Here is a 13,849-nt window from a genome sequence, read left to right on the forward strand (position 1 = left end):
GGGGGGAAGAGTAAGGACAGAATCAATATTGTGGGATAGTGCAGGGCCTGCCCAGTATTCCACAATGCCCTGCCCCCCCATAGCATGCTAGGATACAGGAGAACCCCCAGCATCCCCCTGATTTCTTGTCCCAAGTCCAGAAGATTCAGAAGTTGAAGGGGTCTGCAAGGCATTGTGGGATACTTGGGGGTAGGCCTTGTCCTTTCTCTTCCCACAGTGCCCTACTTCTTTACCCCAACTTTGAGAGGACTCAGAATTCCAGGGGGTCTGCAAGGCATCATGGGGTACTGGGGGGGCACCTTGTCAGCTCCCTTCTCACAATGCATTGCTCTCATCTCCCACAAACAGGCTGAACCTTAGTCCCAAACCCTGACACAGTCCATTGTGGAATACTGGGCAGGGTGGTGCTTTTCCCTTCCCACAATGCACTGCTCCACCTTCCCCTCCTCACTTCCAAGCCCGTGCGGGGCATTATGGAATACTGGACAGCAAGCACAGGGGGTGGGGTTAAAGTTGCATAGCACTGTAGGAAGGGGGAATCGCCCATCCCTCTCCAGTATCCCATAATGCTTTGCAAACCCCTCTAACCTCTGGGTCCTCTGCAATGACGGCAAAGAAGCACGGCATTGTGGGATACTGGAGATCTCGCTAAGCTCTGTCCCTTCCCACAATGCCCTGCTTCTGCCACCTCTCCCACCCCAACCCTCGAGCGGACCATTGTGGGATACGAAGGGTCCCCCTCCTTACCCCGTCTTTTCCCACAATGGCTTGCGCCCTCGCCCCACTGTAACTGGCGCTCCTGCCTACCAGCACAAGCCGCTCCCTAGCAACCAACCTCCCCTAGCAGCTCACCCTTCCGGAAGCCGCGGCAGGCCCCGTCACATGACTTGGGGCACCCCAGACCCCTGGGTTCTCTGGAGGAGGAGGGGCGAGTCTAGGAGCCGTGACGTCTGGGGTTCCAACCTCACTTCCGCCGAGGGGCCTGGAGAACCCAGGCATCCGAGCGCTAAAACCCCCCTCCATACCGTTTTCCCCCACTGGCTGCCCTTGACGTCCATCATCCCCGTCCAGGCTCCTGATTGGCTGCGTTCCGTTCTCACTTCCCATTGGCTTCTTTTCTTTTATTCCTCCCCTCCTTCCCTGCCCAAATTTAAAGGAGACAGACCCCCTTCCTCCGACCTCTCCCTCGGACCTGGGACAGCCACGGAGAAGCGGCCAGGCGGCGTGGCCGGGCCAGAGGTGCGCGGGCCCTTCAGGAACGGGGTGGGGACTTCGGACGTCTGTAGCCAATGTGGGAGGGAAAGCTGGAGGGAGGGTTTCCTACCCCCGCCTTGGGCTCCTATAACCCCCCTTCCCGGGAAGCTCCGCCCCCTGGGCTAATGCCTCTGCCTCCTTCTGCAGGAGATTGTGGCCAGGCCGGGGAACCAGGCCCCACCCATCGGGGGCGCGGTTAGGGAAGTCCCGCCCCCGAACCTGCAGGGGGCTGCAGCCAGGTACCGGAGCTAGACTCTGTCCCTTCATTGGGGGCGGGGCCAGGGATTTCGGGGCGTGGCCAGGGTGAGGCCCCGCCTCCTGGCCTGTTATCTCTTTGCCCTCGTGCAATGCACGGAGCCGGGCTCCACCCCGCTACTTGGGAGCGTGGCTATCATGAAGCCGCCGCCCACTGGCTTGGTATTCCCTCCTTGTGCTGCAGAGAGCCATAGCAGGGCGGGGGAGCTGGGGTCTACTGTATCCCTGGGGGGCAGGACCAGGCCAAAGCCCCGCCCCTGACTCCACCCCCTGTCCCCCACAGGGGCGATGGAGGGGCCCGGCTCTGCCCAGGAGTTCTTTGGGCAGCTGGTGGGGGGCTGCCTGATGCCCACAGTCTGGCAGGGGCTGGAGCAGCTGGGGGGACTCGTCCTACTCTGTGCTGCCTCTCGCCTCCTCTGGCACCTCCGTGAGTGTGAAGTTCTGGGAGGGGATGCTGAGGACTTGGACTCCTTGGTTCTTGGGGGCTGGGGGTGGGGTTTGGGGGGTCGGTGGGGGGGGGGGGGGGGGGGGTAGGTGCTGAGATGCCTGGGTTCACCAGATGTAGGGTGGTGGTGGCTATGTGCCTGGGTTCTTGGGAGAGCTGAGAGCCTGGATGCCTGGGTTCTCAAGGCCACCTGGAAGCCCAGATGTCTGGCTGTGGGGTCAGTGTGGCCAGGACACATGGGTTCTCCAGATGCAGGGAGGGAGGCGCCCAGATGCCTGGCTTTTCAGGTTGGGGCCTGGATACTTGGGCTCTCAGGGTGCTGAAAGCCCTTATGCCTGCATTCCGTGGGTAGGTTCTCAGGGAGCTGAGATGCCTGGATTCTCAGGGAGCTGGGTACCTGGACACCTGGGTCAGACACTTGAATCCCTATTTTGAAGGGGTGTTGCCACACTCCCAGACACCCAGATCTCCAAGTGGGGGAGGGGGTGTGTGTTGCAAGACACTCCGATGCCTGGGTCTCTGACATGCTGTGTCCCTCCCCCTGCAGCGGTGGGGCGGGGATGGAAGCATGCAGGGGCAGCAGCCAGCGGTTTTGTGGCGCTCCAGGGCTTCTTTGGGTTGCATGTGGTGTGGCTGGTGCTTCTGAGCCTGCTCTGCTACCTGGTGCTGGCCCTGGCCCGGCGGGGCCCCCGTCCCTGCCATGGCCCCTGCCTGGCCACCGCCACCCTCGTCTACCTGCTGCTGGGGTCAGTGATTTGGGGGGAGTATGGAGGTGGGGCCTGGGGCAGAGCGGATGGGGCTATAGAGAGATGGTGGTATGGGTTGGGGGTCTTTGGAGGGGGTGGGGCAACATAGACTTTGCAAAATAGCTATTGAGAGCTGGAGCTGTGGGGGATGGGCCTGAGGGGGATTGGGGCAGGGCTATATAAAGAGGTGGGGGCTATAGGGTGAGGGTGGAGCTATAGAAAGAAGTGAAGCTATGGGGGCTGGGACTAAGGGAGAGGTGGGGCCTGGGGAGGGGATGGAGATATCTAAAGAGCTGGGGGTGTGGGGTAGGGTCTGGGGCCAGGGACTGAGAGGGAAGGGTGATGCCTGGAGAATGGGTGGGGCTATATAGAGAGGTTAAAGTATGGGGCTGGGATCTGGGGAGAGGCAGGGCTGAAGGAGATGGGCGGGGCTGTATATAAGGATAGAGGCATGGGGGTGGGGCCTGATGGAAAGGGTGGAGCTATGGGGGTAGGGCCTGAGGTAGAGGGGTGGGGATAGATTGGAGATGGGGTGGGGTCTAGGGGAGCTGGGTTGAGCTGTGGGGGTGTGGGTATGGGGTTGGTTTCCAAGCAAGTCACTCCCCTCTCTGACAATTTCCCTGCCTCCCCCAGTGAGATGCACATGGTGGACACTGTCACCTGGCACAAGATGAGAGGTGAGAGGACCCCTCTGGGCGGGGAGTAGGGGTTGCGGGGTGAGAGCAGCGGGGCTGGGAGCCGGATGCCTGGGTTCTCTGGCAAGTTAACTCAGAGCTGGGCGTGGCTGCCTTGGATGCCTGGGTCCCACTCCTCTTTTCCCCCCTGTTCCGCCCCAGGGGCACAGATGATTGTGGCTATGAAAGCAGTGTCTCTGGCCTTCGACCTGGACCGCGGAGAGATCCCAGCACTACCATCACCCCTTGAGTTCATGGGGTACATCTATTTCGTGGGCACCGTGGTCTTCGGGCCCTGGCTGCCCTTCCGTAGCTACACCCGTGCCGTGGATGGGCCGGGGCTGGTGAGGACCTGTGGGGGGGGAACTGGGAGGGAGGCATTATACTCAGCCATTCTCTACTGGCTACACCCCAGAGCTGGGCACACCTCAGTATCCCTTTATGGTGTTATACTCAGCTGTTCCACCCTAGAGCTGGGCACATCTCAGGCTTGTCTGTACCCTGTTATGCTTGGCTGTTTCCCAATGGCCCCCATCCCAGGGCTAGCTGCACTTTGGCATACTTGTGTGGAGTTATAATTAGCTGTTGCACCCCAGAGCTGGGTGCATCTTAGGCTTATCTGAGCCTCATTATATTAGGAGCTTCCCAGCTGCTCTACCCCAGAGCTGAGCGCATCTCAGCCCTCTCTATGACCTACAGCCATTTCCTAGCTGCCCCACTCAGAGCTGGCTGTATCTCAGTCTTCTTGCAGGGTGTAATATTCAGCTGCTTCTCCCCAGAGCTGGCTGCATCAGGGCCCTACCCTGGGGTGTTATACTTAGTTGGTTGCCAGCTGTCCTCATCCCAAAGCTGGCTGCATCTCAGCTGCCTTCCATCCTGTTATATTCGGCTGTTGAACCCCAGACATGGGCACATCTCAACCCTATTAGTGCTGCATTATACTCAGCTGTTTCCCTGCATCCCACCCCAGAGGGGTGCATCTCAGCCCCATCTGTGCCTTGTTATACTTGGCTGTTTCCCAGCACCTTATCCCAGAGCTGGCTACATCTCAGCCTTATGTGTGCCATTATGCTGGGCCATTCCTAGCAGCCACAGCCCAGAGCTGGGTGCATCTTAGCCCTATTTGTGCCCCTTTCAGTCCCAGCCCAGAGCTGGGTGTGCTGTGGCCTCCCTGGAACTGGGGAGAGGGGCAGGGGAAGGGAACTGGAGCCCCCCCTCACCTCTAGCCCCCTTCTGCCATCCCTCAGAGCCTGGCCTGGCTGTGGAAGGTGACCTGGAGCTTCCTCCTTTCCCTCCTCTGCCTCCTGGTCTCCACCTGCATTGCCCCTTATCTCTTCTCCTACTTCGTGCCCCTCTACGGCTACCACCTGCTCAAGAGGTGAGTCTCCTGCCCCCCAATGAAAGAAACCTAGTGCCTGGACTCCCCCACACCCCATGCTCTCATCCTCCAGCCCCACTCCCCTCCCAGAGACCCTAGGCATCCAGGATCCCAGCCCACCCTGCTCTCAGCCTTCACATCCCTCTCCCCTTCCAGAGAACCCAGGTATCTGGGCTCCCTGCCTGCATCCTGCCCACCCAGAGAACCCAGGCATCTAGGCTGCACCTCTGTCCCTTCTCTCTCTTTCTCTCTGCTTTTCCTCTGGATAGCAGCAGGAAGAAGCACAAAGCCAGGTAATCCTCACCTGCTTGGGGATGGACCCAGACTGAGGGGGTGGGGCTCTCTCTAGGCCAGATCCCCTCCCTATGATTGACATTTGTCTCCTTTCTTCCTCTGTGCAGGAGCCTGGCTATGAGGTGAGTAGGGGGTAGAGGTGGGGCCAAGGTCCTGTAGGTGGGGCCTGGCCCTGCCCCTGACCCCTTGTCCCAACCCCAGGTGGCTGCGAGCCTATGAGAGTGCTGTGTCCTTCCACTTCAGCAACTACTTCGTGGCCTTCCTGTCTGAGGCCACAGCCACCCTCGCTGGCACTGGCTTTTCTGAGCACAAGGACCACTTGGCCTGGTAAGCAGTGGGATCCAGGTGTCTGGGAGAACCCCCAACACCCTCCCCAGGGGACCCAGGGCTCCAGGCAACTCAGCCCCTGACATCCTCCTGACCAGGGAGATGCCCCCTCCAATCCTTCTGGGGGGACCTAAGCATCTGGGAATCCTTCTGACCAGGTGACCTAGACATCCAAGTAATCTTCCCCACCCAGATCCCTTCAATCCTGGTAAGGGAACCCAGCTGTCCAGACACCTTGACCCCCTCCCAAGCAACCCAGGTATTTGGGCATTTCAACCAGTGGCCAGAGAACCCAGGCATCCAAGGGACCCCTGCCAACCCAGGCCCCCTCCAGCTCCACCAAGGGAATCAAGGTGTCCAGGTACTCCCCTGACCTGAGAACCCAGGTGTCTAGGTCATGCCCCTGCCCAACAAACCTAGGTGTCTAGATATCCTCTGACCAACATAAGTATCAGGACATTTTCCTGACCAGGGAACTCAAGTGTCTGGGCAGTCTATACCCCCCTGCCCCTTGGCTTGTGCCCTCCACTTGGGTAACCCAGTCCCCACGCACCTTGGCTGCTGTCCCAACAGAGCCTGGAGCTGGGTAAGAATCCAGGCATCTGGGTTCCTCTGTTTTCTGCCCCACCCCCTGCAAGCCGGGCTAAACCCAGGCATCTGGGCATCCCTGTCCACCCCGCCCCCCCTCAGGGACCTGACGGTGTCGCGCCCGCTGGAGGTGGAGCTGCCACGCTCAATGGTTGAAGTCGTAATAAACTGGAACCAGCCTATGTCTCGCTGGCTGCACACCTGTGAGGTGGCAGGGCTAAGGGGCTAGAATGGGCTTGGAGATGGGGGTGGGGCATGTCTGAGAGGAGGAGGTGGGGTTAAGGGCTTGTGGGTTTTGGAGAAAGGGTGGGACTAGGACTGGGGCATAGCTGGGAGGAGGGGGTGAATTGGGGCTTGGAGGAGCTGGGGGTGGGGATAAGGGTGGGGGTGGGGATTGGAACATGGCTGTGTGGGGTGGAGCAGGGGTGGGAAGGAAAGGAGGAAGGGGCCCTGGGGCACCTAGCAGAAGGGGGTGGTAGTGGGTCAGGAGTTGTGGGGAGGGGGACATAGCCAAGGGGTGACCCTGGCCCCGGCCCTGGCCCTATCTGCCAGATGTGTTCCAGGCAGCTCTGACCCTTGGCACCTTCCCGGCCATCCTGGTGACCTATGTAGCTAGCGCCCTCCTTCATGTGAGTGCTGGCCAGGGGGGTGGGGCCTGCAGGTGGGGGCAGGGCAGCTGGAAGCCCCACCCCTTGCTGACTCAATCTCTTTCATGTTCCCCCTCCCATTTTTCCAGGGCCTGAGTTTCCACCTGGCAGCCGTTCTGCTCAGCCTGGGCTTCATAACCTACGTGGAGCATGGTGAGAGGACTGTCTCTTTAAGAGGGACAGGGATTCTGCTCTTTCAAGAAGGGGAATTCTTGCCAATTTGAAAGAGGCATATGCCCCTTTGAGAGAAGATTCCATCCCTTCAGGGGACTGTACCCCTTTAAGAAGGGGCCCTTAAAAGGATCTGCCCCTTTAAGGGGGTGTTGGTCCTTAAAAAATTCCACTCTTTTAAATCTCATAAAAGGGTGTTCCTTTAAGAGGGGGAACTGTCCACTTTTAAGGTGGTGTTTGCCCCTTAGAGGGAATCCACCCTTAAGAGAGCATAGGCCCCTGTTTAGGGTTCTTGGGTCATTTCAAGATGGCCTTGCCCCTTTTGAGGTATCTGTCCCTTTAAGAGGGACTCTGCACCTTTTTAGGACAGGGCATTCTATTACTTCAAGAGGTACTTGCTTCTGTAAGAGGGAGAGAACCCTGCACCTTTAAGGTGGGGGTCAGGTCAGCTGCCTTTCTAAGTATAGCACTGCTACCCCTTTAAGAGGAGGGCACTGTCCCTTTTAAAAAGGTGGAGCACCTGCTTTCAGGCAGAGGGTACCACTGCCCCTTAAAAGCTGCAGGCACTCTCCTTAAAAGAGCAAGGTAACCACCCCCCACACACTGCTGCTCAGAGGGGGTCACTGCAACCTGTGTCTATACTGATAGGGGTAGGGAAGCATAGATTTTCCTCTGAACCTGGGGGAGCCCAAATGCCTGGGTTTTCTGGAATGAGAGTAGTCATGGGGGGCTGGGAACTCAGACAACAGGGTTCTCTCTTTCACCACCAACCCCCCCAGTCCTACGGAAGCGTCTGTCTGTCCTCCTTGATGCCTGCATCCTGTCCAAGCCCTGCCCCCGTGCCTGCAGCCACCAGCACCGCAAGGTGAGCAGAGCCTGGACACTTGAGTTCCCTGGGGGGGAGGGGGGGGAAGAGAGAGAGAGAGAGTATCCAGCTGCCTGGGTTCTTTGGGAGGAGAGCGGGGACTGGGAGTCTAGATTCCTGGTTTCCCTAACAACCCCCTCTTCCCCCTCCCTCAGGCACTATGGGTACAGGCACTGAACCTGCTCTTTGGTGCTCTAGCTGTCTTCCACTTGGCCTACTTAGGCTGCCTCTTCGATATGGATGCCAATGATGCCATAGAGGAGCAGGTAATCAAGGCTTGGCAGCTGGGGTGGAGCCCTTCCACCTATAACCCCATCCCCAGGCAGGAACAGACATCCTGATGCCCTCTCTCTGTGCCCTGTGGGAGTGGTGGGGGTTGTATCCTAGGTAGACACCCCCACACGGAGGCAAGGAGCCGGTGTCCATCTATAGGCAGGTCCTCCAGGCCTTTGGCTGTACCTGGCAGCAGGTAGCCAGATTCCACTGCCTCCAGCTGTAAACAATGTCCTTGGTCCCAGGCTGTGTCCCCAGAGGAGCTTGCAGGTGGCTCCAGCCATACCTACATTTCCCCTTCCTTCTGCAGGGTTATGGGATGGCCTACACCATCGCCAAGTGGTCAGAGTTAAGCTGGGCCAGCCACTGGGTCACCTTTGCCTGCTGGGTCCTGTACCGCCTCATCAACTGAGACCTTGCCCTACAACACCCCTTCAGGACCATCAGACCACCCATGGGGGAGGTCCTCCCAGACCATAGAGTACAGCCCCAGGTGCAGGGAGGCCTTGGTGCCCTATGGGGAAGTAGATGTGGGAAACTGGTGGCCTGCAGTGGTTGGGAGCAGAAGCAATGCATAGGGGGTGCATGCGAGTACACATGCACCCCCTGAGCGTGGCAGTGCACCTCCTACAAAAAGGTGCCACTGCCAGTGTCTGCAGGCAGTCAGCAATCCCTACTGGCTGCTGCCACTTGTGGGTGGTCATCAACCCCTGGTTGGTGCTCACCACCCCCCTGCCACCAACAGCGCCAGTGGTGTCTGCAGGAGCTCCCCACTCACCACCACTGCGCTGATGCTGCCACCATGCCCCCCCAGCAGCCAGGGGCATGGGTTGTTCATGGTTGGGAGTTTGGGGGAGGGTTCCCTGCCATAGAGAATAACTTCTGGGTTTCCTAGATGGGCCACTTCCTAATCTTCTCTAGACATTTGGAGGACTTGGTGTCTAGGGTTGGGATCGAATGCCATTCCCTGTCTGGCTACTACAGAGAAGGACCATAACCTATCAAGGAAACAGCCTAGCTTGCTTCCAGGTTCTTTCCAAAAGCCTGGAGGACTTGGGTCTTCACAGTTGGGGTAAAATACCACTCCCTGAGCTGTTTCTCCCCTCCCCCAGATAGGACCCAGAAGAGACTTCCCTAGGGACCTGGAGGATCCAGTCTCTATGATAAGGACAGACTATTGCTCTGTTTATCTACCATAAAGAAAAGACCACAGGCTATTAGGTCACTTCTTGGTTTTCTCTAGGAGCCTGAAGAATCTGGTCTCTATGGTTGGGATAGAATACCATTCCGTTTGCCTATCATAGGACCACAGGCTAGGCTCTACTTTGTGGGTAGGTCACTTCCCAGTCCTTTCTATGAGCATAGAGGACCTAGTCTCTATGGTCATGACAGCTAGGATAAATGTTCCATTTACCATACAAAATGGCCTATTCCAGCTCCCTTGGTTTTCGGTTGTAGCTGTGTTGGTTTAAGGACATAAGCATTTAAGGTTCTTCAGGTAGATGTGATATCTTTTATTAGACTGAGCAGTTGGATAAAAAGTTAATTGCATGCTTTCAGGTACAATCCCCCTTCTTCAGGCATATGAAGTCTCTGCAGAGATTACATCTACACAAAGAACCTTGCCTATCTCTGCTTTCTAGACCAACCATTTCAAGCTATAATGTTCCTCTCTGACTGCTTACCATAGACAAACTGTTTCCTAGAAAGGCTACTTCCAGGTCCTATCTAGGGGCAAGGAGGACTTGGGTCTCTATGGTAAGACTAGAACACCCCTGCCTACCATAGAGACTAGCCCATGGTCCAGCCAATTCTTCCTAGATAGTCTCTCAAAGCAATGGAAAATCCTTTACTCTGTGGTCAGTTCAAAAGCCAGCCCCCCTTGCTGCCTCCTAGGGGCCTGCTGGGGTATCGCACTTCACGGCCTTAGAGAAAAGTCTCCTCTCTTCCTAAATGCTTTCTGGTCCTAGGCATAAGAAGACCCCACACTCTACAGTCACCTCAGATTAACCCTCCTCCAATTCTGATGTCATAGGGTCCAAGATACTGCCCCACCACCCCACAGTGGTGGGAGCGCAGGAGGGTGCCAGTGCCAAGGCATTTGCTACTGCAAAAGGGTTTGTTTTTTTTGTTTTTGTTTTTTATAAACCTCTTGCGTTTATTACCTGAGAAATAAAGATTGTTAATTAAATGTAGAGCCAGCAACCATGCTAAGGAGTGGTAGAATAATATGAAGCACACGTTACATTCAGCTTTCTGCATCGGAGGTGGGGGCTGGAAAGCTAGAGGCCTAGGTTTCCTCCCTGCCCACCCCGCCCCCATGAAGGACTTCAGGGGATGAGGTTGTTATAGATCTTTTATTGCAATGAGTCAGAGAGACTATTTCTTTCTACCACAGAAGAGAACAAGTTAAAAATGTGCACACAGGCAGGATCCAGGCATTTATGATATACATGCATGCATGCATGCATGCTATATATATATATATATATATATATATATGCGTGTCTGTATACCCATACAGGGAACCTAGGTATCCAGAACGTAAACATGGAGGCACACACAAGCTAGGTGTCCAGGGACGCAGCCCCACCCACTATGGACTTACTGCCAGCCCCCGCAGGTCCTCTGCCAGCCCTCCCCCTGGGGTCAGGGGTTGCAAGGGGGAAACTGCCAGTGGTGGCCGGGGGGCCACCAGGGGGCCGGGCAAGTCGTTGAGTGCGGCGTCGGGCACAGGCTTCCTGGTAGGGTGGGCAGATGGGTGGCTGTAGTGGGGACACGTAGTGGTACCCAGCCCCTGGCGTCAGCTGGGAGGGGGAGAGGGGCCCAGTGAGGTAGGCACTGGATCCAGGCCCCACCCATTCTACTCCTTCCCACCTGTATCGCCCTACCCCCAGCAGCCTCTGGCCATGCCTATTTCAATAACCCCACGCCCAGGTTGGCCACACTGACTGCTTCTGGATCCTAGTACAGTAATGTATCCACACATGTTTGAGAGCTGCAACCCCATTCTTACTCCACTCCCTTCCCCCATTCTGCTTCCTCCAAGCAATGGAGCTATGCCCCCTAAAGCCATGCCCCCCAGTCTGATCCCACCCCCACCCCAATCTCAGCCACACCTCCAACCTGCCCCTTCCCCATTCTCATCCTTTCCAGCAGTATAGCCCTGCCCCCATTTATAGCACCACCCATTGTAGCCATGTCCCCAAATTTGGATTCATTCCCCCCACCCCCCGCTAGACTCTGCCCTCTATTCAAATTCTGTCCCCAAACCCCACATGTCTACTTCTGGTCCCTCCCACCCAGCCTGGCCCTGCCCATGTCACCTGCAGGGGGTAGGTGCGGTCAGCATCAAAGGCGCTGAGGTCTCCACAGGCCAGGAAGGGGGCAATGAGGCGGGCAGGTCCCTCCAGCTGGTTCTGTTCCAGGTCTAGAATGGGCAAGGTTGTTGTACTCTGCTGGGCCACAGGTGCCCCACCCCAGAGTTAAGTGCATCTCAGCCCTTTCATGAGGTGTTATACCTGGCTGTTTCACCACAGCTGGCTGCACTGTGGCTATCATACTCAGCTGTTCCACCCAAGAGCCAGGTACATCTCAGCCCTCCCAGTGCCTTGTTATATTTGGCCAGGCCCCAGCTGCCCCACCCCAGAGCTGGGCAGATTCTGGACCTCCCCATGGGGTGTTATACTCAGCCATTCTAGCCCAGAGCTGGATGCATCTGCACCCTTAGTGGGGCATTATACCTGGCCTTTCCACCCCACAGCTGGCTGCATCTCAGCCCTCCCAAAAACCTTGTTATACTCAGCTGTTCCACAGCCATCCCCCCACCCCCTAAGCTGGGTACATCTAAGAATCCTCTAACAGCCCCCACTGCCCCCCATCCAGCAACCAGCACCCCAATGGCCCCCCTCCAATACATGCCCCCAAGTCCTGATACCAACCCCTTTTGGCTCACCGTAACTGTGGTCCAGCAGGGGGTTGGCCATGTCAGGGACATAGCCCTCAGGGGGGTTATATCCACGGCACACAACAAAGGCTTCTGCATGAGGGGAGGGGAGAGAAGGGTGTTAAAACTTGGCTGTTCCCCAGCTGCCCCACCACAGAGGTGGTCGTATCCTGGCTCACCCCATGGAGCTTATATTGTTATTCCCCACCTGTTTCACCCCAGAGCTGGCTGCATCTCAGCCCTTCCATGTGGTGTTATGCTTGGTCATTCTCTATCTGCTCTCTCCCCCAGAGCTGGACACATCTCATCCCTCTCTGGGCAGTGTTATAGTCAGCCATTTCCAGCTGCCCCACCCCAGAGCTGGGTGCATCTCAGCCTTTCACATACACTGTTATACTCAGCCATCCCCCAGCCACCCACCCCAGAGCTGGCTGCGCTCACCGATGCTGGAATTGCGGCTGCTCCGGGGTTTGGCACAGGCAATATCAGGGAAGAAGAGACGGAGCTGGGAGTAGAGCAGGGTCACGTCCTTGCCCCGGAAGATCTGGGGGATGGGAGGCAGGGTGGAGAGGCAGAAGGTGGGTGGCTTCCCACCCATAGCTGGCCACATCTCAGCCTTCATAGGCAGTGTTACACGCATCCATTCCACCCCAGAGCTGGGCCCTCCCCTGTGGTATTATACTCAGTCATTCCCCAGCTGTACCTCCCCAGAACTGGGTGCATCTCAGCCAAAGACACTGTTCTACTCAGTATTCCTTTGCTGCTCCACCCCAGAACTGGGCACATCTCAGTTCTTTATAAGCAGTGTTATACCTAGCCCTTCCACCCCACAGCTAGGTGCATCAGCCCTTTAGAGGCACTGTTATACTCAGCTGTTCCCCAGCCATACCACCCCCAGAGCTAGAAGCATCTCAGCCTTTCATAGGCACTGATTTATTTAGCTGTTCCCAAGCTGCTTCTGAGAGCTGGGTACAGCTTATTCTCCCCATACAGTGTTATACTCAGCCATTTTCCAGTGGCTCCACCCCAGAACTGGTTACACCTCAGCCCTTCATAGGCAGTGTCATACTCAGCTGTTCCACCCCAGAACTAGCTACATCCCAACCTTACCTTGGCCACAAAGGTGCCTCCTTTATTCAGGACATGGGTTGTGATGTTCAGGGCCTGGAGTGGACGAAGAGAAGGGGCAAAGGGGTCAATGTGGGGGGGGTGCAGAGGGGCTGTGGGAGGAGAATGGGAGGGGCTTGTGGAGGGCAGGGGGGGGAGTGGACTTACTGCAAGCAATAGCTGGGCTTGGATGTACTCGTCGATGTCATGCAGACCGGTCACTGGGTGGGCATGAAAGGCAGGGTCTCCCTATCTCACCTGTCCCTCAGTGCCAACCCCCATCCCAGCTCCACCCATCCCCTTGTCAGCCCCTCCCCCAGCACAGGCCCTGCCCCCTCAACCTTATCCCTGCCCAGAGCCCAGGACTCACCCTCTCAAACCCAACCACACCCCCCTGGAGCCCTGGCCCTACCCTCAAAGTCCTATCCCTTCTCCTATGCCTAATCCTTCCCAGGGACCTAGCCCTGCCCTCTAAACCCTGGCTATGGCACCCCAGTCTTAGTCTCAATTCTAGAGCCCTAGCCCCTCCCACAGGGCCTTGGCCCCCACCCCCTCCCCTGCTTCCAGAGCCCTAGCTCTACCCTCTTGACCTCAGCCCCATACCCAAAGTCTAGCCCCATCCCCTTGATCCACACCCCACCTCACCATCGGGGGCTCCATCGCAGACAACCAGATCAGCTGGGCGCCCAGCAAAGTGCCCCACAATTTGCTCTGCTGTTGAAGCCTGCTGGACATGGGTCAGCTGGACACATGGACATGGGGGGGGGAAGCATCCTGGGTCCAATTACTGGGGGGATCCAGGGGTCTGGGAGATCTCAGGATTCTAAGGAGGCTGGGGGAGGGGTTTTAGGGGGGGTTGCAGAGTGCAGGATGGGTCCT

At 57.3% G+C, this 13,849-nt stretch overlaps 3 protein-coding genes across 22 annotated transcripts in view; 1 reads left to right on the plus strand and 2 right to left on the minus strand.

The window, feature by feature from the left end:
• The window catches only part of CDK20 (cyclin dependent kinase 20), a 7,436-nt gene extending 6,448 nt beyond the window's left edge, over window positions 1-988 (minus strand). For all 9 annotated transcript variants that reach the window (XM_014523885.2, XM_025213710.1, XM_025213717.1 and 6 more), the window contains exon 1: window positions 853-988. The gene's annotated coding sequence lies outside the window, so the exon portion shown is untranslated. The remainder of the gene's footprint in view (window positions 1-852) is intronic.
• The window catches only part of PORCN (porcupine O-acyltransferase), an 18,511-nt gene extending 8,417 nt beyond the window's left edge, over window positions 1-10,094 (plus strand). The window contains exons 2-18 of one of the 10 annotated variants that reach the window (XM_025213691.1): window positions 1,157-1,239; window positions 1,402-1,493; window positions 1,793-1,936; window positions 2,502-2,700; window positions 3,334-3,377; window positions 3,537-3,718; window positions 4,622-4,752; window positions 5,022-5,045; window positions 5,154-5,168; window positions 5,248-5,373; window positions 6,064-6,164; window positions 6,514-6,590; window positions 6,698-6,761; window positions 7,559-7,644; window positions 7,800-7,910; window positions 9,161-9,248; window positions 9,888-10,094. In XM_025213691.1, the coding sequence (XP_025069476.1) occupies window positions 1,157-1,239; window positions 1,402-1,493; window positions 1,793-1,936; window positions 2,502-2,700; window positions 3,334-3,377; window positions 3,537-3,718; window positions 4,622-4,752; window positions 5,022-5,045; window positions 5,154-5,168; window positions 5,248-5,373; window positions 6,064-6,164; window positions 6,514-6,590; window positions 6,698-6,761; window positions 7,559-7,644; window positions 7,800-7,910; window positions 9,161-9,248; window positions 9,888-9,952 (1,632 nt within the window). In that variant the 3' untranslated portion in view covers window positions 9,953-10,094. Of the gene's footprint in view, window positions 1-1,017; window positions 1,264-1,401; window positions 1,494-1,792; window positions 1,937-2,501; window positions 2,701-3,333; window positions 3,378-3,536; window positions 3,719-4,621; window positions 4,753-5,021; window positions 5,046-5,153; window positions 5,169-5,247; window positions 5,374-6,063; window positions 6,170-6,513; window positions 6,591-6,697; window positions 6,762-7,558; window positions 7,645-7,799; window positions 7,911-8,227; window positions 8,610-9,160 lie in introns of those variants that run through there. The other 9 variants (XM_025213695.1, XM_025213698.1, XM_025213692.1 and 6 more) reach the window with 9 other exon arrangements.
• A 161-nt stretch (window positions 10,095-10,255) lies between these two features.
• Window positions 10,256-13,849, minus strand: part of FTSJ1 (FtsJ RNA methyltransferase homolog 1) — a 6,080-nt gene continuing 2,486 nt past the window's right edge. For all 3 annotated transcript variants that reach the window (XM_014523901.2, XM_025213704.1, XM_025213703.1), the window contains exons 6-12: window positions 13,616-13,712; window positions 13,139-13,191; window positions 12,974-13,027; window positions 12,305-12,407; window positions 11,873-11,956; window positions 11,244-11,347; window positions 10,256-10,724 (exon numbers count right to left, since the gene is read on the minus strand). In XM_014523901.2, the coding sequence (XP_014379387.2) occupies window positions 10,485-10,724; window positions 11,244-11,347; window positions 11,873-11,956; window positions 12,305-12,407; window positions 12,974-13,027; window positions 13,139-13,191; window positions 13,616-13,712 (735 nt within the window). In that variant the 3' untranslated portion in view covers window positions 10,256-10,484. The remainder of the gene's footprint in view (window positions 10,725-11,243; window positions 11,348-11,872; window positions 11,957-12,304; window positions 12,408-12,973; window positions 13,028-13,138; window positions 13,192-13,615; window positions 13,713-13,849) is intronic.

This window comes from Alligator sinensis, unplaced genomic scaffold (assembly GCF_000455745.1).
Source record: "Alligator sinensis unplaced genomic scaffold, ASM45574v1 scaffold137_1, whole genome shotgun sequence".
NCBI classification, from domain to species: Eukaryota; Metazoa; Chordata; order Crocodylia; family Alligatoridae; genus Alligator; species Alligator sinensis.